This window comes from Podarcis muralis, chromosome 10 (genome assembly GCF_964188315.1).
Source record: "Podarcis muralis chromosome 10, rPodMur119.hap1.1, whole genome shotgun sequence".
In the NCBI taxonomy this organism is placed as follows: Eukaryota; Metazoa; Chordata; class Lepidosauria; order Squamata; family Lacertidae; genus Podarcis; species Podarcis muralis.
Genome location: NC_135664.1, coordinates 64,655,816 through 64,678,246, shown reverse-complemented (window position 1 = coordinate 64,678,246; position 22,431 = coordinate 64,655,816). Strand labels below are relative to the sequence as shown.

Sequence of the window (22,431 nt, the reverse complement as noted above, 5' to 3'; positions counted from 1 at the left end):
CAGTTTCAGAACTACTGTGTTGCTTCAGTTCTGTGAGAAACTATTTTTGAATAGCCAATATTAGCCTTTTATCAGTACAAGCATCTCTCACCTGCCTCTAGATTTTCCCTTGCTTTCTTATGAAGCATTTTTCTTTTATTTTTTAAATGTTTTTTTTCTTAACAGGAAATTAGATTGGAAAATATTCCAATGAAATTGTCCTTTCTCTTTTCATGCTACACAGAGACTTTCTCAGGTTATGTAGGATTCATTAATCTATTGAGACATGAAAAGGGAAAAGTACTTAAATGGCTATATTTCAACTTTTTGTGGCTAATGTATAAAACATTTAAAATTTCACAGCAGAAAAAGCTTGGCTGGAACTAATTGCATGTTGGAAGCGATGGGGTCTCAACTGAATAAGAAGGCTCTCTCTACAAGTGCAACGTTAGGCATAAATCATCTACTCTCCAAACAGGGCCAGACCAATGCACACAACCTGGGCCCACTGAACTGCTAGAAGCAGGGGAATGCCCCACAGGCAGCTGTCACTTTCGCATTCTGACTAGGTATTACCTCCACAGATACGCACAAGATCTGTTGCTTGGACACGGGCAGATCTTTATTGGTTAGAGGCAAAACGGAGATTGTGTCTGATCTGACCACTATCCAATCTGGACAGGAACAGAGGAATTTTTTTGAAGTGGGAAGTCCTCTTCTTCCAAAAGTTAAGACATAGAAAATGACCTTACCCAAAAGAGAAGGCTCCCAGTCCTCAGTCTACAACACCAAAACACAGGACTTCATCAAGGAGAAGAAAAGAAACAAGAACCATCTATTTATACCTATGTCTATACCTAGTTGGAAATGGATTAGGTGAGATGAAAGTTATCAAAACGGAGATCTACCAAGAAAGAAAGAATCTCCTCTCTTTGGACATGAACAGAGGGCCCTTCTGGTGACCAAGCCAAGCAACCATATTAGCCACTGTGGTTCACACAAAACAATCTGAAGGCATGCAGAATAGCATTTGTTCCCAAGCTGATGCCAAGGACAGCTTACCAAGACCATCAAAAAACAGGTTATCAGAAGTGATGCTGGCTGATTAGCCCACAGAAACAAACTGATTCCTGCAGTCAATGCCTTACGAGCAGCTGTCATGACATAAAGCTTCTTCTGGGGGTACATTTACCTTTCTGACATTTACCTTGCTAGGAAATCAATTACAAATCAATGCAAACTGTCATAGAAAACAAGTCAATGACAGAAGCATCCACTTTAGGGACTAGTAAAGGATTAGAGATGTCCTTAGGAAGGGGACACAATCAATATCTCAACTTGTTTCTAGGTTTTGCTGCTAATGGAGTCTTCCATTCAGACCAAAACCTGGGCAAGGAAGGGTGGAAATGAAACTTGAAAAAATGATTGCATAGAACCAGGAAATACTTTGGTTATTTCCAGAGGCTAGGAAGTAAAAGGAGCCTGTGAATCCACTACCTTAAGTGATAATTCTCTCAAGGTACTTCTAAGGGAAAGCAACTATCTTTTTTTGCATTCAGTACTATTGAAACTGGAGAGGTTCCCCCTTTTAATAAGCTTAAATAGAGTCCCTGTTTTACAGGAGCTGTCCCACTACTAGAGTTCCCCCTTTATTGAGGATGAAGATTTTGGAAAAGTTCCACATGAAGAATACTTAATTGACTCTTTGCCTTTCCCATAACTATCCAGTCTTCTCCAGAACTCCTTAGAGCAGGAACAGTACAGAAGAATAAGGAGGAATTAGAAGAAAAGGGACTGATCTGAAGGGTGTTTCTGAGTGGGCACTAGGATACCACCAAGTGGGATTGTGGTCCTTCTGTTGCTTGAGGTGGGAAAATGTTATCACTCCAGAGAAAGCAATCTCTTATCCCTCCCTTGGAGTTTCCGTTAGAATGTCAGTTCACCTTCTGGCCAAGTGCAAAAACCATTCAACTAACAAACACCACAGCCAAAACTTAAGACAACTACATATAACATATAAAGACACAAGGTTACTATATGGACAGTCCACACCTAACACCAAATCTTAACTATAAGCTTGTCAGTCAGTCTAGGCTGTATTGTGGATGTTCTAGTGGCCACTCAAAAACACCTTTCATATAGAACCAATAGTCCCTTTTCTAGTAGGCACTAGACACCATAAAGCGGGATGCTCTAAAGCTAACCCTGACATCTATGGGTAGGTGCTGGCTGCTTAATATGTAGGAAGATCCCACGGAAGCATTCACCTCCCAAATGCAGCCTCTGCAGAAATGTTTATCTTAATTCTTATAATTCCAAGTAATTGAGCTCGGACTAGCTCAAGTGGCTGCCCCACAAACCTCCTGAAGAGGTATGTTAGTGGAAAATGCCGCTGAAGTGGCAACAGCCCCTATGGAATGGGCCTCAAAGTCTGCAGTGACAGTTGACATGTATGTCAGATAAAATGCAAGCTGAAACTCGCCTAGGAAGGGTGGTGGTAGAATACTGTTTTGCTGTGACTAATTCTGCTGAAATCTCAGTCATTAAGCGTGTATTAGTTTTAATGTGACAGGTGTTAGGAGAAAATAACAGCTTACTGCTGTACAATACACTGAGCAGAGGGAGTAGTAGATCTTCTTGTTTATACAGACAAAGCAACTGAATTGCATTGAAGCACTCATAAACACTGGAGCTACAGGCAAGGGGGTTCTTCAAAATCCATAGCCATAAACCCTGAAGAGCTATCAGAATTCAACAAGACCTGTTGAACAACCTGTTGATCTGGGGCTGACCCAGATCCTCTGTCATCTGCAGAAAGTTTCTCATCTCTGTGATTCACTGGTGTTTGCTGACATTCATCATTGTATCTGGCTTGCCTGTACACAAGCTCTGAAGCTGATGGCCACCTCCTCTGCCCGCTGCTGGCCACTCAGGTTCTATACCATCTCCTTGCCCACTGCTGCCACTGCTACTGTGGGGTTGGTCATGGTGTGCTGCTTCACCTTCAAGTGGCAGACATCTATTTGCATGCCTTGTTAACTTGGTTCCAACACCTTGTTTCTTGAGAGGAATTGGGCCATTGGTGCTACTATGCCCTCTATCAATATAGTCCCTGCACAAAGGCAGATGAACCTTTCTTTAAAGCACAAGGTATTTAGCAGTCAGTAGAACTGCAGGGACACGGGTGGCGCTGTAATCTAAACCACAGAGCCTAGGGCTTGCCGATCGGAAGGTCAGCGGTTTGAATCCCTGCAACTGAGTGAGCTCCCGTTGCTCGGTCCCTGCTCCTGCCAACCTAGCAGTTCAAAAGCACGTAAAAGTGCAAGTAGATAAATAGGTACCGCTCCGGTGGGAAGGTAAACAGTGTTTCCGTGCGCTGCCAGAAGCAGCGTAGTCATGCAGGCCACATGACCCGGAAGCTGTACGCCGGCTTCCTCGGCCAATAAAGCGAGATGAGTGCCGCAACCCCAGAGTCGGTCATGACTGGACCTAATGGTCAGGGGTCCCCTTTACCTTTACCTAAAACTGTTCACAGCCTTTACCAAGCAGCAAGATAGGGGAGTCGAGAAGGATTATAAATGGGAGGTTGTGCTTTTTTAAGGGTTCAGTTAATTTCTTCAATCAAGCAAAATAATTATTCAAGTAAAATCAATTTTCACAATTAATGAATTGAGAGGAATAATGAATTAATAAATGAGAGGAATGAATTAAAAGACTCGGTTAATTTGAATAAGCAGGATCTCAATTAAATAGGAAAGGTAACAGGGCAGTTTATAAGAGGCACACCACAATGAGGTAATTTAACTGACAACTGACTGAAAATAAAATTCCCAACACACTGAAACACTGAAACACAGTAACCAAGTGCAATCACTCAGAAGTCTCAGAAAATGACAGTGAAAATGACAACTCAGTGAACTGGGAGCAAAGGCCAGAAGAGCAGTAAGTGAATATAGATCTGCTGCAACTGAGGTGGGAAAACAAACTGACATTCCCAGAGGGCTGAGACCTTCCTTTGGAGTTTTCCTGCCTCAAGCAACAGGAAGAATACAATCTCATCTGGTTGTGTCCTAGTGCCCACCAGATAACTCTTATTTTTTATGTTTACAATTAGATTTGTGGCATTAATGGCACTTGCTCCTTTTCCTTTAGGACCTTAAGCTTGAGTCCTTCCCTCCTTCCCGAGTCCACAGGGCTCCAAAGCTTACTCTGATTAACAGGAGACTGAAGCGGGGTTGTAGTCTTTGCTGTGAGTCTAAAGAAACTGATATGTGTGGCCTAACTGAAGCTACTGCTGAAGGTTCAAGCTTAAGTTCCTGATTGGGGAAAGGGCAACTAAGTTCCCAGTATCACACTTTGAATCTATCCAAGGAAAAGCAGAGTGAAATGTTTCCTTAAGGGAGGAGTCTAGGGCAGGGGTTGTCAACCTGGTCCCTACCACCCACTAATGGGCATTTCAGGATTCTAGGTGGGCGGTAGGGGGTTCTACGGCGCAAGCTGAATCCTCCTTCCATCGAGCACTGGTGGGCAGTAAGGAAATTTTACTATCAAGAAAGATGCATTAATGGGCGGTAGGTATAAAAAGGTTGACTACCCCTGGTCTAGGGAATTATTCCCTCTTGGATCTCCAACACTAACCTCTTTTGCTCCTCTTTCTCTGCTTGTAGAGTAAACGGGACACCACCAAACTCTAACTTACAGCCTTTCCTATCCTAACTAAAGCCCAGTGGAAAAAAAGATTAGACTTGGAAATGGGTAATGCTAAATGGAAAAAGACTTGCTTTCTAGTTCTAAGAGGAACGGACCAGAGGCTGGGAGCTCACCATTTGAATAAGGCCATTTCTAACCTCTTGCCTCTAACTTGCTGAAAAATGGAATTCCTCACTTCCAAATCTCACTCTGTTCATGTTTAGAGAATATTCTAGGGAAATCTCAGGATAATTTATGCAATTTTCCTTGATTCATCACACACAAAATTAGACATGCTGTTCCTAGGTTCTGGAAGAATCCTCAATAGCCAACTTTCAAACATTTAAAAAGAGCTGAAACAGAAAAACATCCAAGTTTGCACTTGAACACTTTCTCTTGAGAGTCCTAGTAAGATTTACAATTTGAGAATTCGGTTCTGTCATTGATTCTGATGTTATATATCACTGGCATTATAATTAAATAGCTCGATGACATTGAAAACATTTACAAGAAGGCTGTTGTTTATTTCACTTCAAAGCTTTGTTTATTTCACTTCAAAACATTTTGCAAGGTCTTACCTCCAATAAATATATATAAATATACAGAGTGTCAAGGTCACAACAAAATATCAAGATTTATTCCTGTGACGTACCAGGATTGTGAATGCGATCCAGGAGCTTCACTGAGCGAGCACTGACAACACCGCCTACATGAAGAAGGAAGCCTGAAGGAAAGGCCGTCAAAGTAAAAAAAGGAAATTCCTGTTCCGATAAGAAGAAAAAAGGAAGAAATTATAGTTGATCTTAAGGGCTTGGCCTATTGTTCACCAATCAACATGCAAGTACCTCTTGAAACACAGGCAAAGCAGAACAGTTGGCAAAATGCTTTTTAAAGATTTACACTATGCATTAAACAAGCAAAATGTATGCCATCCACAGACCCAACACGCTGTGGGGTTAGCAGACATCTCAAAAGCAGTTAAGACACTACTTTCCCCCTCATAATGCTGCTCCTGGGCTGGGATGTTAACTATATATTGTGACACTAGAATCCTAAAGCCCAGAATGGGTACATCGTGCTGGACTCAATAAAATGTACTAGTGAGTACATTAAGAGGGATCAGGGAGTATTGTAGAGATATTATTAGGAGACTTAGAGCCTGATCTTAGTGGTGTTTACTTGTAAGTCCTGTTTAATTCTTACATTTAATTACATTTAATTCTTACATTCTTACCCTTCCTTTCTTCCAGGGAGCTCAAGACATTAATTACTACTACTATAGCTGCTGTTGAAACCATACTGGGTTTAAATCACATGGAAACCAGTAATTTACTTCTAAGTAAATGCTCATTGAATTGTGCTGGGAATCCTATAGTCTATCTTTGTTCTACCAGTTAAGTATCTTCTTTACCCTCCATAGTTTTGCCTCATAAAAAACAAATACACTATGCAGGGACTTTGTCATTATTTTGCAGAAACAGGACCTCAAAGAGTCATTATACTATGGCAATTAAAAGACAAATAAATGCTTTAATAGGTGCTAAACAGTCTTTTTACTCTGAGAGGAGAATGTATTGAAAAATACTGAATCTAGGACCTAATAAAGTCCTGGATTTTTCCTTAACTTCAATCAGGTCATATTACAGTGGCACCATGACCCCCCATGTTTGTCATGAAATTTCAATCTACAATGCTAGTGTAATGATGTACCTTGTGCTATTATGATCATGACTGTTGTCACTGTTTCTGCAGCTCCTGAGATTCAGCTGCTAGAGTGTTTTATTTCATTAAGCACATCCAGAAACACAGTAAATTAATTTGGGCCCATCATTTCAGAAAATATTCTTATTATGCCTTATTATTATTTATTCCAGGAGCCCAGGGCAACAGGATGTTTGAGAAGAAGCCTTAGGAAAATATTATTTGATTAGTCTCCCATGACCAAGAGGCAAATATACCCACAATACTTGGAATGGTGGTCAAGTTAAAATTATTTTACAGGCATTATTGATCCCTAACACAGCATGAAACACCCATGCATTGGCATAAATTAGGTTTAGGCTACACTAGGTGATTGCAGGCTGCAGTTCCCCTTCCCATTGCAACCTTAAGTTCAAATCATGTACATCTGCTTTCCAGACACAAGAGGGCAGGAGGAGAAGGGCTACAAGTAGGAAATGAATGGATAGGAAAGAGGAAAGGGATGGCAGGAATGGGTCTGAACATGAAGCACAAGTAGAGGAGTAGCACCACTCTTTCCAAAACCACAAGGCTAATGTTCAGAGAGATGCAAAGATAAGGGAGGGGGGAGTCTTGACTCCAGCAAGCAGAAATTTCTGGGCAACTGAAAATGTTCTGTGTGGTCACACAGCCCATAAACAAATGGAATTTACAAACAAAAACCCATAAAGAATAATAAAGAGAAATGCAACTTTAAAATGTTTCACGAAGTTTTTTCTTGAACATGGCTACTCTACTTAAGGGATAAAACTGAATCTAGAGAATAAGATTCAGATAACAAGAGTTCTACTGTATCTTTTATGCAAGATTATCTTTTTGTCTCTAAACAGGGATGGCCCCAAATGGGTTCATCTAATGCAGATCTGCACACAATAATATATAGCATGTTTATGGGGGGAAAGAAGATGGGTTTCCATTTGCCAGTTCTACAGCATCAATGCAAAAAATAAATGGAAGTTCATGCAACAATGGTTTATTTCATAATGTTCCTATGATTGGTAAGTGCAAAGGAAAGGAGAAAATAATCATTATCACATCTTACACTATGACATGAAAAATGACAGATGCCTCTACTTTCATACTATAAAGCTCACAATCTGGATAATCTACTGATTCAGTTACATAGCATAAACATTCTTCCTTAGATTATAAAAAACAGAACAAAGAGGGGGAGCATGGAAGAAGCCAAGAAGCCATTAACAAGCCAAGCACAAACTTTGAAAAACCTTCTAAAAGTCTGAAAAGAAAATATGCAATTCTTAACATTTCAGAATATTTGTTTTTGCTGAGAGGTATGGTGTTTTTAAAGAACTAGATCTCTAACCCACAAGATTTCATAGGCAGTTCTAAAATGAGATGGGAAATAGAAATAAGAGATAAGAACAAGGAAAATAAAAAAGATATTCAACTCTTGCAACTTCTAAGCCTGCATTACCATGATTATTTCAAGCCATCTCATTTTTTTCCCAGTTCAAACACACAATGAATTATTTGCTTGTAATGCTAAACCATGAGGATGATCTGCAGCAAGCCTTTGGCCTGTGTGTTCCCCCACCACCATCATCTTCCTCCAGGGTGGCAGTGAGGAGGCATTCATAAGTTTTTCTTCTGTTTTACATTAACCACATTTTCTTGTGTTGCCCAAACCTTGACAAACTGTGGTCAGTCTTAACTATGGTGATTGGAAACAAGACAATTTCAAAGCATCGTTTATGAAACTGACTTGTTTTCACTAAGCACAGTTAAGATTATCCACTGTTTAGGCTTTGGATATAATGCTAAACTGTGGATAATCTAAAACAGAAGTTTCCGATCTCCATGCCTGAAACAAGATGGGAGAGGGCATGAGCCCAAGACTCACTACAGCTCTTCCTTGCAACACAAACCATGGTTTAGTGTAATTTGCAAACAAGATCAATACAGTGGTGCCTCGCAAGACAAAAAGAATCCGTTCCGCGATTCTTTTCGTCTAGCGGTTTTTTCGTCTTGCGAAGCAAGCCCATAGGGAACTTCGTCTTGCGAAGCGCCTCCAAAACGGAAAACCCTTTCGTCTAGCGGGTTTTCCGTCTTGCGAGGCATTCGTCTTGCGGGGCACCACAGTATATAAACCAACCGTAATTTTGGCATCTGCCATATTCTAGCTCATGATACATAGGCCTGTCCCATGCCATCTACATTTTAATCTCATGACTTCTAATTATATTTAGTCCTGATATTCAGAGATATATAGTCTCCAAATGTAGAGGTTTCATGACCAATAGCCAACAAGAGCCCTACGTCCCGTGTATTCCAATTAAAAAGGGATAATAAAAAGACTGCAAAATGCATTTGCACAGGAGACATCAACAATAAATCATCTCACAAGAGCTCTCAACCCATTTCCACTCCAGTTCCTTGTACTATAAGTCAATGGGTTTTTAAAAAATAAATAAATAGAAAGCCAGCTGTGCAATCGCACAACACAGCATACCAGTATATATGAGCAATCTAAGACCTTGCTTATACTATTTCCCATTTGAGAGACACCTGGGGACATCTAGGGGGCTGCTTTAGGAGAGAAGAGTTTTGAACTAGATGTCCCTTTAATCCAACTCATCTGTTCACCTAGGCCTACTCTGAGAGGTAATCCTACTATGTTGATGTATTAAAATGATTGCTGATTTGTAGAGTTTTTTGTTCAGTACTTGTTTTATGAATGTAATTTTATTGTTGATTTTAAGCTGTTCACTGCCATGGTATTATTCTCTTAGTATTGGGAGTATATTTTTGCACATATAATAATTCAGAACAAACATTAATACATCTTCAGCCATTTTCTTACATTCCTTAAGTAGTGAATGTAACATCAGAACCAGCCCCTGGAAATTATTTCCTAGCCACATTACTGGCTTATAATCTAACCCCTGAAACTGGTACAGGCTACAGGGACAAACACTTCTGCATAATCCACACAAAAATCAATAGAAGAAACATAGCTGTAACACTTGGTTTGTTGCACTACAGATGACTAACAAATGGTTTGATTGGAGAGGGGAAAACAGAAGCAGATGTAAAATTAAAGCATATTTCAACTATGCCAGTTAGACCCACAATGTACCATCACACAGAGATTATATGAATACTCTTTGGTGTGAAGGTGTAGGGCATTTTTAAAGATACATTTTAAGCCTAGCCTTTTTCAAAGTTGTATTTCATTTATAATGATTGTTCATGACTTATAAACATATTAATAAAGAATTCATCAAAGTATTAAAAGCTTGCAAAGGGAGTTTAAAATAAAAATAAAGTTTGTCAACCCGAACAACATATAAAAACCCACAAAACATTTAAATTACTAAGACAGGGGCACAGGGTAAAAACTTCCTTTTTGCGTTAGTTTATTTTCAAATTAAACATTACAAAATAAACAATATGAATTGCTATTTAAATGAAATGAAAAGTTAAATGAAATGTACAATCATGCGGACTATTGGTTAAGCAGGAGGATTTGGATTTGTTAAATGATCTGAGGAGAAATCTTTATAAATTTGCATCCGAAGGATTCTAAAGGGGATCTGGAAATAATACTATTAACAAATAATCCCAAATTCCTAAAATGTAACTCCAAACTCGAAAGGGGTTTTCAAAATAAAATTAACACAAAAAGAGAGGGCTTAAAAGAAATGTCACACAATGATTTGGAACATACCCGCCTTCTACAGAACCTATGAGGCGATCCTCCCTTAGCAATGGGTAACACAAGAAATGAAAAGAGAATCATCCAACTTATACAAACTTAATGTTGCTATTCATTTTAGAATTAATCCACATTTTAATGGTGTGTGCATATACAGTGTTAAGTATATAACATTTGGTACAGTCCTCTCAACCCAAGTAAAAGTTTGTCTTTAGTGAAGAAATCAGAAAAGCACAAAGAATTTAGGTGCAGGTATCCAGTTGAGTTTAGATCCATTAGGCCAGCGGTTCTCAACCTGTGGGTCCCCAGATGTTGTTGGGAGTTGTAGTTCAACAACATCTGGAGACCTACAGGTTCAGAAAGGCTGCATTAGGCAGAATGTGCTTATAGTTCTAGTTCATAGCCACTTAAAAATACAAGCTTAGGGAGCAGGTGAGGAGGTTATAGCTGCTTTGACATGGCACACAAATTCATTTACATGAAGATTTAGCTTTTTAAATTCTGTTTTAGAGCTTTCTAGAGTCTGAGTATGGATATCCAACAGTGTTTATCAAATTGTGAGAAAGGACAGAAACACATAATACTGTACATACTTATGGTGGAATACTCCATGGCATGTCCTTGTTTTGGATATCTAATTCTCGCATCTGAACAAGGATTAAATCCCATACAGTTCAGGATCAACACAAGGAGATAACAGTTGTTTAATGAACAAGGAAATTAGCAGTTGATAAAGAGACATTTCCACAGTGATGGGTTCAGACATGCAAATTAAAAATAGGATTATCATGCTTTTCTTACCCTTTGCTCCAAAGCCGTCTGAGTTTGCTGTCTTAACAGAGCTTTTAATGGCCCCCCTTCTTTTCCAGCACTCCCACTGCCCATTCCTAAAGGATATCAGCATGTAAGTAAGCAGTCATATCAAACAGCTAAATAATATATTATACTGAATTTTTATTTAAAAAACATGGCATATACATGCAAATGTAAGAATTATGAAAGGTCAAACTTGCAAGATTCAGAAAGCCAAAATCATTTACCATGTACCTTTGCACAAAAAAACCATATTTTGATAAATGCAATGTGTCAGTCTTTTTATTTCTAACTGTAGAGAAGACCTAGAAATTTTATTTTTATTTATCCAATGCAGCAAAAAGATGGCAAAATTGTCCATCAACATGTACGGAAAAATTAAAAGGGGTTTAGTGTAGATAGAAATAAAATTGTAGAAGGTCAAAAGATTTAAACATAGTTTGTTCTTTCTTTCACTGATAATACTGGGAACTTCAGGCTTCAAGCTCTAACTTTTACAAGCAGGTCATCAATTAGAATAAAAAAATCTGTCAGCATGCTCATAAATTGTGGTTAAGTAAAACCTATCGTTTTAGAGGTTTCAGTGTACTGTTGGCAAAAGATTGTGACTCTCTTCTCCTGACATTAATTGGATTATTTATGTACTTCTCTTTTCAAAAGTTTCAGAGTAATAGAACATTTTTGCACCACAACAGTGGTCTAAACCTTAGAGTTTATGTGGGTTCCTAAAAATTTGCACTATATGATATTCACATGAGCCCAGAGCATTTAGAAAGGCAAACGTGCAACTGTGAAAATTTTTATTTTCTACAGTAAAATTTTCAGAGTAAAGTATTAAAGCGTTTAGGGGCTTTACACCTCAGTGTTCACACAGCAGCAGCATCTAAAATAATAAGGAAGACCGCAGCTCAGGGGTAGAAAACATGCAAAGGTTTAATCCCTGACACCGGCAGGTGGGGAAAGGAAAGTATTTCTGCTTGAATCTCTGGAGAGAAGCTGCCTGTGTAGGCAGGTGGACCAAAGGTCTAACTTCGCAGAAGGCAGCTTCCTGGGTTTCTAATGCAATTTCTACTATCAAAGCCAGTGGTTTTTTTTACAATATACTTGCTAAGGGCTTGTTTCAATGCTGCCTAGTTTCCTTACACCAATATGGATCAGTCTTGTCTAAAAATCATAACAATTCCAGTGATGAAATGCTTATTCTCTCTCGTAAGATATAATCCACCAGAAACTGCTTCTGGGCAAGCCTCACTGAAATAAAGGGGTCTTACCCATTAGCACGTAGTACTTACAAAACAGAACATCACTGGCACTCCAAGTATCTCAAATCAGGCACACCGGCTTGCCCCTGCAATTGAGGGGGCCGGCACCACACAACGTGCGCACACTGTGCCTGCACACCACACAACACACTGACGTCACTCGTGCGCGCTGTGCGACATGCTGACGTGTCACACACACACCGTGCAGCTTTAGTGTGATGTGCGCACGCCACATGGCATGCACACACAGTGTGTGAACATTACTGCAGAATATTGAGGGGGCCTGTCCACTTCCTTGAAAATTGGGGGGGGGGGCTCTCAGCCCCTTGTCCCCCTTAAAGGCATGCCTATCTCAAATAAATATGGACAGCCATACCATTGACAATTCAGATACTGATGCATACACTAAATACCATCCTATACTAGACTAAAAACTAATCTGTTTAAAATAAGGCAAGTAAAAAGAAACCCACAATTCGAACAGATAAGCTCATTGTAAGGTGTAAGATTTCCCACCCATTCACACATTAATTTTGTACAAAGTATCTGAAATGGTTGGAATTTTTTAACCACTTGCAAATTCACAAATCCAAATAATGCAAGCAGAAAGTGGTTGTAAGTGTTTGAACTTATATTGGTAATCTACATGTTGCTGGTCGCCCCCACTTTTATTAAATTCTAGATTCTAGAGTAAGAACAAAAAAATATCAAAGGAAATATTTTTAGCTGCTTTTGGATAAGGAAACTAACATTAGCATCTGTATAGTCCCATTCTGTATTGTCAGTCTAATTTAATATCTTACAAGGGACTATACAATACTAAGAACGAAGACAGAATGAAATGAAGACTATTTGTGGAAATGAAACATATTTTTGCAGAAGAAAGGACAACTAAAACACTACCTGTAGACAAACACTAACCAAGTATGTATTCAGCAAAGCAATCTAGAGAAATAACAGGCAAAACAGAGGTGCATATTGGGAATGGTATTCAAAACAGGACAGAAACCAAATATGGCTGATGGCCACATGATGGTCAACAGAGTAATAGAAATGGCCTGAAGAGGAAGAATGAATGCTTGTTCCAGGTAAAACAGAGGAACATTTTAAAATGACTGGAAATGAATTATTACATCACCATCTAATGATGAAAAACAAGCCAATTATCAATGCTTGGTAAAGTTTTTGGAGAGAAAAAGAGAAAAATCTGTAGTATAAAAAGGATGAGGTTTCTTTAAATGGTGACCAAACTTTAAAGGGGGAAAAGCTGATTAAGTTGAAAAACCCATTTAGTGAGTAGACTTTTGTCATCGTCATGCAGCCAGCAGTTTTCAGAGTTTTAAAAGGGTGTGCAGCGAAAACAAGAGAAGCTTTAAAACTACCCTAAGCGCCAATAGTGGGACTAAAAAAAAACAGCAAGGCGATTTAAGATTGATCCTACCAGAAGCAGCCAGAAGCAGCTCTTCAGTGAAAGAAACACTTTTCCTCAGAATTGGGTTGGCATGGCTAGAGTGAAGAGGGTTAGAGATAGACCCAGAGAGAAGGAGACAGGGCTGTTTAAGCTGTGGGGAATCACAAGATAGTGTAGGGGAGCTGGGATACAGGAAAATCCTAGGTCCCTGGGGGGAAAGTGCTGTGGAGGGAAGCAGTAGAGATGATAGATTTCAGAAGATGACTAAAAAGAAATCAAAAAGGAAAAAAAGAAAAATGAAGAAAAAAACCAAAATGAATCAAGCAAAACCAAATTTTGTAAAAACGAACAGACAACCTAACAGAATATGAATGAGCTATTACTGACATACAATAAATGAAATGACAAATACAGCACTACAATGTGAATGAAGAGCACATTCAAATGATACTTTAATAAACTGTTCTTCCTTAATAGCAGGAATGGTTTCAATGTGCTTTTACTTTTATTTCAAATTCTGATATTCAAAATAAATTTGCTTGCAGATGATGAACAGCTACTTTCCACGAGCCTAAAAAAAGTACATTTTCTTTTTCAGAAGAATTTTGGAATTTCTTAACCTGAACCACACAGCCTTTAATTTTTATTTCATGTTTGATCTACTCTAAGTTTTTATTTTTAGTTCCTATCTTCTCAATTTCCTCCACATATATGTTAGGGTAATGACCAGTGTTAGAAAAACAGCTAGCAACATTTTATTAGGAAGATTACTCTGCTGGTTTGCAAAAAACAAAAAACAGCACGAGTCATAAATCAAGACTAAGCTGCATCAAAGTAGCATTCTGAAGATGCTAATCACTAACACTTAACCTATTAACCTACACTGACAGCAAAACTTGACCCTTTTTTAGCAATATACATTTGTAATATATTTAGAAAGAATATACACCATCATTTCTATTAGTATACTCTATCTGGTTTGACGGGATTATAGCCTATGGTGCCACTTAGCGAATGGGAAGTGTTCCATCAGTGGAATGAGGAAGTAACTTTCAGTATGAAATCTGTTTTTGAAAACTCTTCTTGATTTGTCATGCATTATAGAGGTTTGCTTTTCAAGCAGAATGTGTCTAAACCTCTCTTGAGATCATGGAACCAGTTTCAGAGTTTGAGATCCAACAAACTCCAAGTGGAATTCTGCTAATGGAATGAAACTTTCCAGACACTGTGTCTGGCTTCAGCCAATGAAAAGGACTGGGGTCATTAGGAATAGCATGGGATATGAAACAGGGTAGATGCAGATGGAGGAAGGAATCAGAAGAAAATGTAGAATCCCCCCCACACACACACACACACAAACACACTTGGTATTAGCAGAAATGTATTCCATTTGCATGAGAGTCCCTTTGGATTCCATCCATGGTCTAGCCAATTAGCCTATTTAAATTTCACCAAAGTCAAAGGAATGTAAGTGAGTGCAAGATTTTGGCCAAGTTGTTCAGATCCTTGCTCCTCCCATTAGTTATATTAGATCTAGTCCAGTAAATGTTGTCTCTGTGTGTGTGTGTGTGCGCGCGCGCGTGCGCGCGTGCATGCCTGTCTCTCTCTCCCTCACACACATGCACAAATATTAGCCTACTTTCTAAGAATGGTTAATGCCATGTCGACTATTTCTTTCCATTTCTTTAAATTCAACAGCATAGAAAAATAATTTATTTCTGTAAAGACAATGGGTTGGATCCATACTTAAAATAGACCCAGCGAAGCCAACTTAAGTTATTTTAAGTCCCATGGATACCATGGGCCTACTCAAAGTATGATCAAGTTTAGATCCACACCACATGTTAAAATAGCCTCTTAAATCAACATAAACAAGAATGTACAGTAGGTATCCTTTTATCTAGCAAAGGAAGTACAAAATAAAGATGTACTCTTTTAAGAGGAAACAGATGAAAAACATACTCCCTAACATTACTAAATTCACCACCACCACCAACAACAACAACAACAATTTATTATTTATACCCCGCCCATCCAGCTGGGTTTCCCCAGCCTACAATATTTCAAGTGCAACAACAACAAAATGGGGCAGGGAAAACCAGGTTTAAAATACAGCTGTTCACAGCTGAGATTCTGTAGCATTTTCTAAAATTATTATTTAAAAAAACAAAAAGACAACCAAAGCAATTGCATTATCTTCTAGCAGAGTTTGTTCTTAAAGATAAAAAGAACAAAAGTAGATTGCATGAAAATTAATGCACATAGCCAAATAGTTAGAGCAGTGTTTCTCAAACTTTCTGAACTCAGGCTCCTTTTCAAACATTCACTACATTCTGCACATAATATCAATTATTTTCCACAGATGAACCTGTAGAGATCCTTGCACCTAAATTAGTTATGCATAATGTTATGCATAAGGATCTGGATAATACCCCCCACATATATTTTAGAAAAGAAAACTGGAGCTTTGCATAGTGATTCATCAAAGATCAAAGCAGTAGCAGTTTCTAGGTTTCTGGTCTGTCAAATCACCCTGAGAAGATGCAATTTGCCTCAAGTCCCACTGAGGTCTCGGTTGGAGCCCAAGGACGGCACTACAATTTTCGAGATCCTATCCCTGACTGGAACTTCACAACCTTTCTCCTGGTGCCTCAAGCCTCCTAAGGGAAGCCTGTCCCACGGTTTGAGAACCACTGAATTAGTAGGCAGAGTAAAGCAGCAACATTAAGGGATACGGCATTTGTTCAGTGTTTGTAAGATGGCATGCATTCACTCCATACATTAAATGAAATAATAAAACTTAAAATGTTTTCTACATCAAAAACATAAGTTGCTAACAGGAATTTACTACTATCTTAAAGTAGGTGGTGTCTATGCCAATTGTGCATAGCTTGGAAGCAGCTCAGCAGGCAGCCCGTTGGTCAAATTTCTAGAAAGCTCAAGTAATTAATTGCCAAGTAGTGCACGCATACAGAAACATATTTGGATTAGAAGGTAGTTAGTCTTATGAGTATGACACTGTTAAAAAGGACATGCGAAACTACTTCCCCAACATATTATGGTGACTATTTATCTCCATAATTTGCAATATGATGTGGAGGAAATTAAAAGACAACTCCTTGTGACCTTTCTATTATTTTCTGATGTACTATAAGTCAGCTTGCAAAAGCTGTCCATAAACTAAATAATGCAAAAAGCAATTCATAAGAGTTAGACATATAGACAGTTTTCAAACTTTATTGGAGTAGGAGAGATCTCCTATTTTAGGGTTGTTGTGCTAACTTACATGCCAAAAAACAGAGAAAAGGAAGTGAGTAAAAAAGCTAATAGAAACAACACAAATTAAACAAAACAAATAAACAAATCAAAATAACGTGGGTGGCAGCACCTTACCAGTTTTGGGTGTCAAACTCAAATCTGTGTCAGAAGAAGAGGACTGTCGACTGTAGGACTTGGAAGGTGAAAAGGAATAGATTTGGTTTTTCAGAGGGGTGGAGGGTCCTGATGAATGAGGATTGGGATTGGGATCTTCATTGAAAGGAATCCTGCCAGAAGAAGGTGGAAACATATTCAGTGATCCTATGGCAAAGGACCGGGCTGATAACAGCATGATCCCAACAACAGGGTGTGGGAAGGGATGGGGAAGGGCCACTAGTTGTCCTGAAGTGCAAAGCTGGATTATGAGGCCAAAGGCAACGGCAAAAAACCAAAAAACAAAAAGTTTGTTTACCAACTCAGCATTTATTGCAGGGAGATGGCAAATATTTGATAGCAAAACAAAAACAAGAACAAAATACACAGCTGAGGAATGAAGCATCAAAAACCAAGAAAAACAGGCAAAGAAAGTAAAACCCATCAAAACCATCACTTGGGGCAGCAGTGCAAAATGCTTTTTTGAACCAGATTATCAAAAAGGAAAACAAAGACAATTGCAGACCATATATCTGTGTGTTTATATACACACAGACACAGACACTTATATATACACACACACATATATATTTCCAAGAAAGTTTCCTTATCCTTTAGCATCTGCAGTGTGCCACAGCTAAAAACAAAGAAGGAAACCAGACTGATACCATTGTATTGACAACCTTGGTTACATTTAATAGTACTTACCTGTTTGTCCAAATTAAGACTTCAGTCACAGAAACATCTTTGAGGACATCATGATTAAGCCTGAAGCCCAATCAAGATGTATATTTTCCCCCCATGACAAGGGATATTTTCACACCTTAGGTTTTTCAGTTTATAACTGGAAAGGGAAAAAAACTCACACACACACCAAGCAAAAGTACAGAGAGAGATGCTTAAATTCCAGTCGCCTATCACCTCTGTTGTATCAAATGAAGACTAATGTAGTTATTTCCAGGAGTAAGACTCCCAGTGAGAAAAGTTTTGTGGTACCTGCCTACACTGCCTGCCTGCCTGCCCTTTGCAGTCACTGTGCCTGTAGCCTGTCTCTCCCCAGCTTCTGAGTCTGAGCAGTCTCGTACCAGTGTAGATGAGAGTGGGAACAGACACAGAGAAGTTCTGAGTAAGCCGTGAGCCAGTAGCTGTGTGAATTGGGCTGTTGTGAGTCGAGCGACATCCATGGCTTGGTGGATGAACCAGCGGAGACCTGAGAGAATTTGCAGCCAAGGCGGAAGGAAAGAAAAAAAATACATACAAAAGATTGCAAAGTTACATTTAAAAAATATTTCAGGGAGCTTTAAGAGCAGGCTCTAAAGCAGGGGTGTCAAACGTAAGGCTTGAGGGCCTTATCATATCTTTTTGTGGTTCCCAACATGGCCCACAGGACACCTACCATATTTCACAGAACTTCAGTCATGTGAGCCAAGAAGCCAAAAATGGCAAACTGGCATGCTTCCTCACAAGCAGATCAATCGACGACATGGCTCTAGTTTGCCACTCTAATTTATCTCATGCTAAGTAAAGGCCTCAGCAAATTAATTTTGCTCACACAAGGGAGATGAACTGGGGAGCCATTGGACAGTGGATTCCGACAGGACCTTCTCGTTCATAGCTTTTCCCCACCTCCCTGTCAGGGGTATACACCAGACAGTGAAATACTTGAAATTGCGGGGTGAGGGGGGGACTCAGCAGCAGATGTTCAACAAATTGTGCTGGGATTCACATTTTTTTATTTTTAAAAAAAATGGATGTGGTTCCCAAGGATATACTCGCTGAGAAGTTGGCCCTCCAACTCATTATTTACACCCCTGCTCTAAACAATTAAGATGAAATCTTAAGAAAGCAGCTAAGCATTACCTTGTTAAAAGTGACATTGTATCTGTAGCAATGTGTTAACTGGGAAGAAAGAAATACCCGTAGGTGCCTGCTAATCTTGTAATACCTGGATTCAATGCAATTTCTTTAGACTGGCTTAATTCTGTTTCTAATTAACATAAAAATCTTAGCATGCAAGGTGCAACCATGGAATGGAGAAATAATGTTTCCATTTTTTTTCAAGATGGAATGACAACAGATGTAGGATGAACATTCTTAGCAGGTTATTAGATGTGTAAAAGCAATGTGGCAATTGCATGGTTTTACTTATGGACCTATGATTCCACTACAGGGAATCTTTGTAAAGAAAATTTGTCTTCATTTAAAAAAAAACATGGCTCTTAGCAAAAAGATGGGTATATACAAATTACTCATAATATATGAGTTTCTCATGTTTTCTGATGAAAATAAAACCCAGTAGCCCATACTTCTCTAAACTCTCACTTGTGCTGAGAATTGGAAAAGGCAAGAAACAGCAGGGGAAAAATATATTCTGGGTTGCAGTATTTCTCTCCATACTAAGGCTGAAAGGGGAAAAATCTCTACTCTTCCCCCCCAAGCCCTCTGTGCACGCCAGAGGATTTGAGGAAGGGTGTATGTTGCAAGATCAAGTAAAGGTTGGCTAGCAAGCCAAGCCAGTATCTGTGGACCAGTCTCATGGCTAGCTGAAAACAGAAATAAATAAAAATAGCCAGTGACATCCGAGTTCACAAAGAGTTTTGTTTTGATTGTCTGATCAAACATGACAAAGTAGCATCAACTCTGAACAATGAATGAAGCTAATTCAGAATGAAGATTTGGAAGCATTTATCTTACCAGTGCAAAAGCAACTTGACTAGCTATCGCACAGACTAACTTTGGTCATATACCCTGCATTTAGCTATCAATGGCTTTCACACAGACCATGTCAGTGTGGTGCTTCCTGCAGCAGCTCATAAAACCTGAGCCAACCTTAGAGGGATATGGAAACAGAATGTGACAAGTTTAACTGCGGAATTATGGGATAGGTGTGAAATCTAAGGTTCAGCAATCCCAGCAACAGCAGCGTACAAAGCATATTGCCAAAAAAGACAGTTACAGGAGGGTGAGTCTAACATTTGCACATACCTCAATGTATGAAAATAATTATTTTCAATAATAAGCTTCTAAATAACGGATAGTTTTCAAGATTCCAGCTATCTCAACTAGAGCACACATAATCCCAATTTACACACGCAGAAAAAAAAACATATGCTGGTCCTTCTCTTAGGGCTGGCATAAAAAAAGTCTTTATGATGCTGTAAATGTAGCTAGATGCTGTTTCACCAGGCATATACATAGCTTTCCCAAACAAGGTGCTTTCAGGCTGGCATGCTACTATTTTTATTTCACTTGCTCATGCTAAAAACTGAACTCCATGAACTGTAAGTGAAGTGAAAGCTTGCCTACTATTCCAGGTCAAAGAGCAGCAAAGACAACTTGGTGCTTCCCTCTCTTATTTAGAATAAAGGCAGATATAAGAACCTGATAGAAATAGCTTAACACATATTAGCATCTTATGGTGTTATAGCATTTAATATTCACGTTGTAATACTTTTGTCTCTTATGCAGATGCACATTCGGACTACAAGTACTGGAAACAGAAGGCCTGTTGAAAAATTGTAATATGGCAAAAGATTCTGAAAGACAAAACATTCCATTGATGCAGGCTCACCACCAGTAAAACTCGCACATTGAACTGCAACGTAGAAGAGGCAATCACCATCAGCAGCACCTTGTTTAACACTGCTAGAATTATATATGGTATGACTGCATAGGCATTTGTCACACAAATTTTATTTCTGCAGCATCTGGTCAAATAGGACCATCAGTTCGTTTTGAATCCCCTCAGATTTCTAAATTCCAAAAAAATTACCAACAAGATTGGTACGCAGGAACATGTGTATGAAATCACAGCAGACAAATGAACTTATGCAAAACTGTATGAGTATATAAACAAAACATGAAAATCTCTTTCCAATGAACATCTGACTCATACTTACTCCTTCATATCTTTGGATGGGGAATTACATGTGGGTAAGAATGCTGATGTGTTACTTAATTTATCCAAGGTACAGGCTGTTCCTATGGCTCGTACTACTAGTCCAGATTCTCCCTCCAGATCAAAGCACTGCAAATAGCCAACAACTGCATTCCCTCTCATTTCAAGTACCTTCAAGCCAATCTTCCTTTGCAGCTCTCCTGCAAAAGAAGTATATGCCAGTTAGCCAGAAATTAACTTAAAATATATTTGCAAGTTCTGATAATAAGACAAAGATGAGAACAGAAAAATGTATTCACATTTAGATAGCATGATTTATTCATTTTTTAAAAATGTTGTACTCTGTCATCCAGAAGTACATGGGCTTATGGACTGTTTCACCAGTTACAATTTTACAGATGCATAAAAATGTTTTATAGATGCCTATAGAACTGCTACAGGGAAGCTATGGCCCTTCCGATGTGGTTGGACTCATTATTCAGGTCTGATGAGCCTTCAACATCTAAAGGGCCACAGGCTCCCTATCCCTGTAGTAGAAATAAGACAGATGCAGATATATGCTTATTTGCAAACAAGTTTCCTGTACACAGGTTAAATTCATGACAACTATATAGTCTGTGAAGTGGCCCTTAGTGTCTCTGCTGAAACTTTTTATAACCATGAAAATAGATGCCAAACATTTTTCAAGCCATTTTCTAATATATTATAATACTGATAAAATAGGAGCTATTATTCAAATTTGCTACACTTTTATTTTAAAACAGCACAATCCTCCAGAGCCTTTCTTCACATGCAGAGGAAGTCCCTAACTCACTGAGGGTTTGAGACCCATTGGCTACCCTCTCCTGGTTTAGACAGCTAGTCAAAGCTGGACCCTGGGTATGGCTGCTGTTGCATGCTGACAGCTTCTAGGAGCAACAGGTGATGTATTAGTGCTAAACAAAACAACAATGGACACGTGTGTGTGTGTGTGTGTGTGTGTGTGTGTGTGTAATCTCTCTAAATATAAATATAAATTATGCCAGCTTCATTCCTATACTCATTTACTCAGTAGTAAACTAAGTTCAGAATAAACATAGAAAGCCAGTGCTGAAATCCACTGCCTAGAAAAGAATTTAGAAAAGCTCTCTAATGTGCAAAATTGATCAACAAGAAATCTATAGGGAGCAGTGTTAATAGTAGGCAAATGCATTGAGACTGTAAACTCATCATTAGTACGAGACCAAAAGTGTTTTCCTGCACACTACAAGCAGACTTTAAATATATCTGTTGATGATTTTCTGTGGCAGGCCCAATTGTGTTGCTCTTGCATGTACTATGTAAGCGTTCATAGATTGATGCAAAATTTGAAAATAAATGGACACTGAAACTTGAGCTATACAAAAGGATTACATCTTCTGTATAACAGGATGTAATTTAAATCATCTTTCTGTGTTGTTACGGATATTAGACACAACCTTCAAAACTAAATGCTTATGACCACACACCTCCTCCAAACTGCAACAGAACATGTCACAAAGCAAGCAATTTATAGAGCATGTGGAGGTGCTGG

General features: G+C 38.8%; 1 protein-coding gene across 18 annotated transcripts in view; it reads right to left on the bottom strand.

Moving 5' to 3' along the window:
- The window catches only part of C2CD5 (C2 calcium dependent domain containing 5), an 86,519-nt gene that overhangs the window by 51,379 nt on the left and 12,709 nt on the right, over positions 1 to 22,431 (bottom strand). For 7 of the 18 annotated variants that reach the window (XM_077935299.1, XM_028747399.2, XM_077935298.1 and 4 more), the window contains exons 6-9: positions 20,881 to 21,079; positions 18,067 to 18,191; positions 10,886 to 10,971; positions 5,321 to 5,429 (exon numbers count right to left, since the gene is read on the bottom strand). In XM_077935299.1, coding sequence (XP_077791425.1) covers positions 5,321 to 5,429; positions 10,886 to 10,971; positions 18,067 to 18,191; positions 20,881 to 21,079 — 519 coding nt within the window. Of the gene's footprint in view, positions 1 to 5,320; positions 5,430 to 10,885; positions 10,972 to 13,600; positions 13,793 to 16,963; positions 17,116 to 18,066; positions 18,192 to 20,880; positions 21,080 to 22,431 lie in introns of those variants that run through there. The other 11 variants (XM_077935297.1, XM_028747400.2, XM_077935300.1 and 8 more) reach the window with 3 other exon arrangements.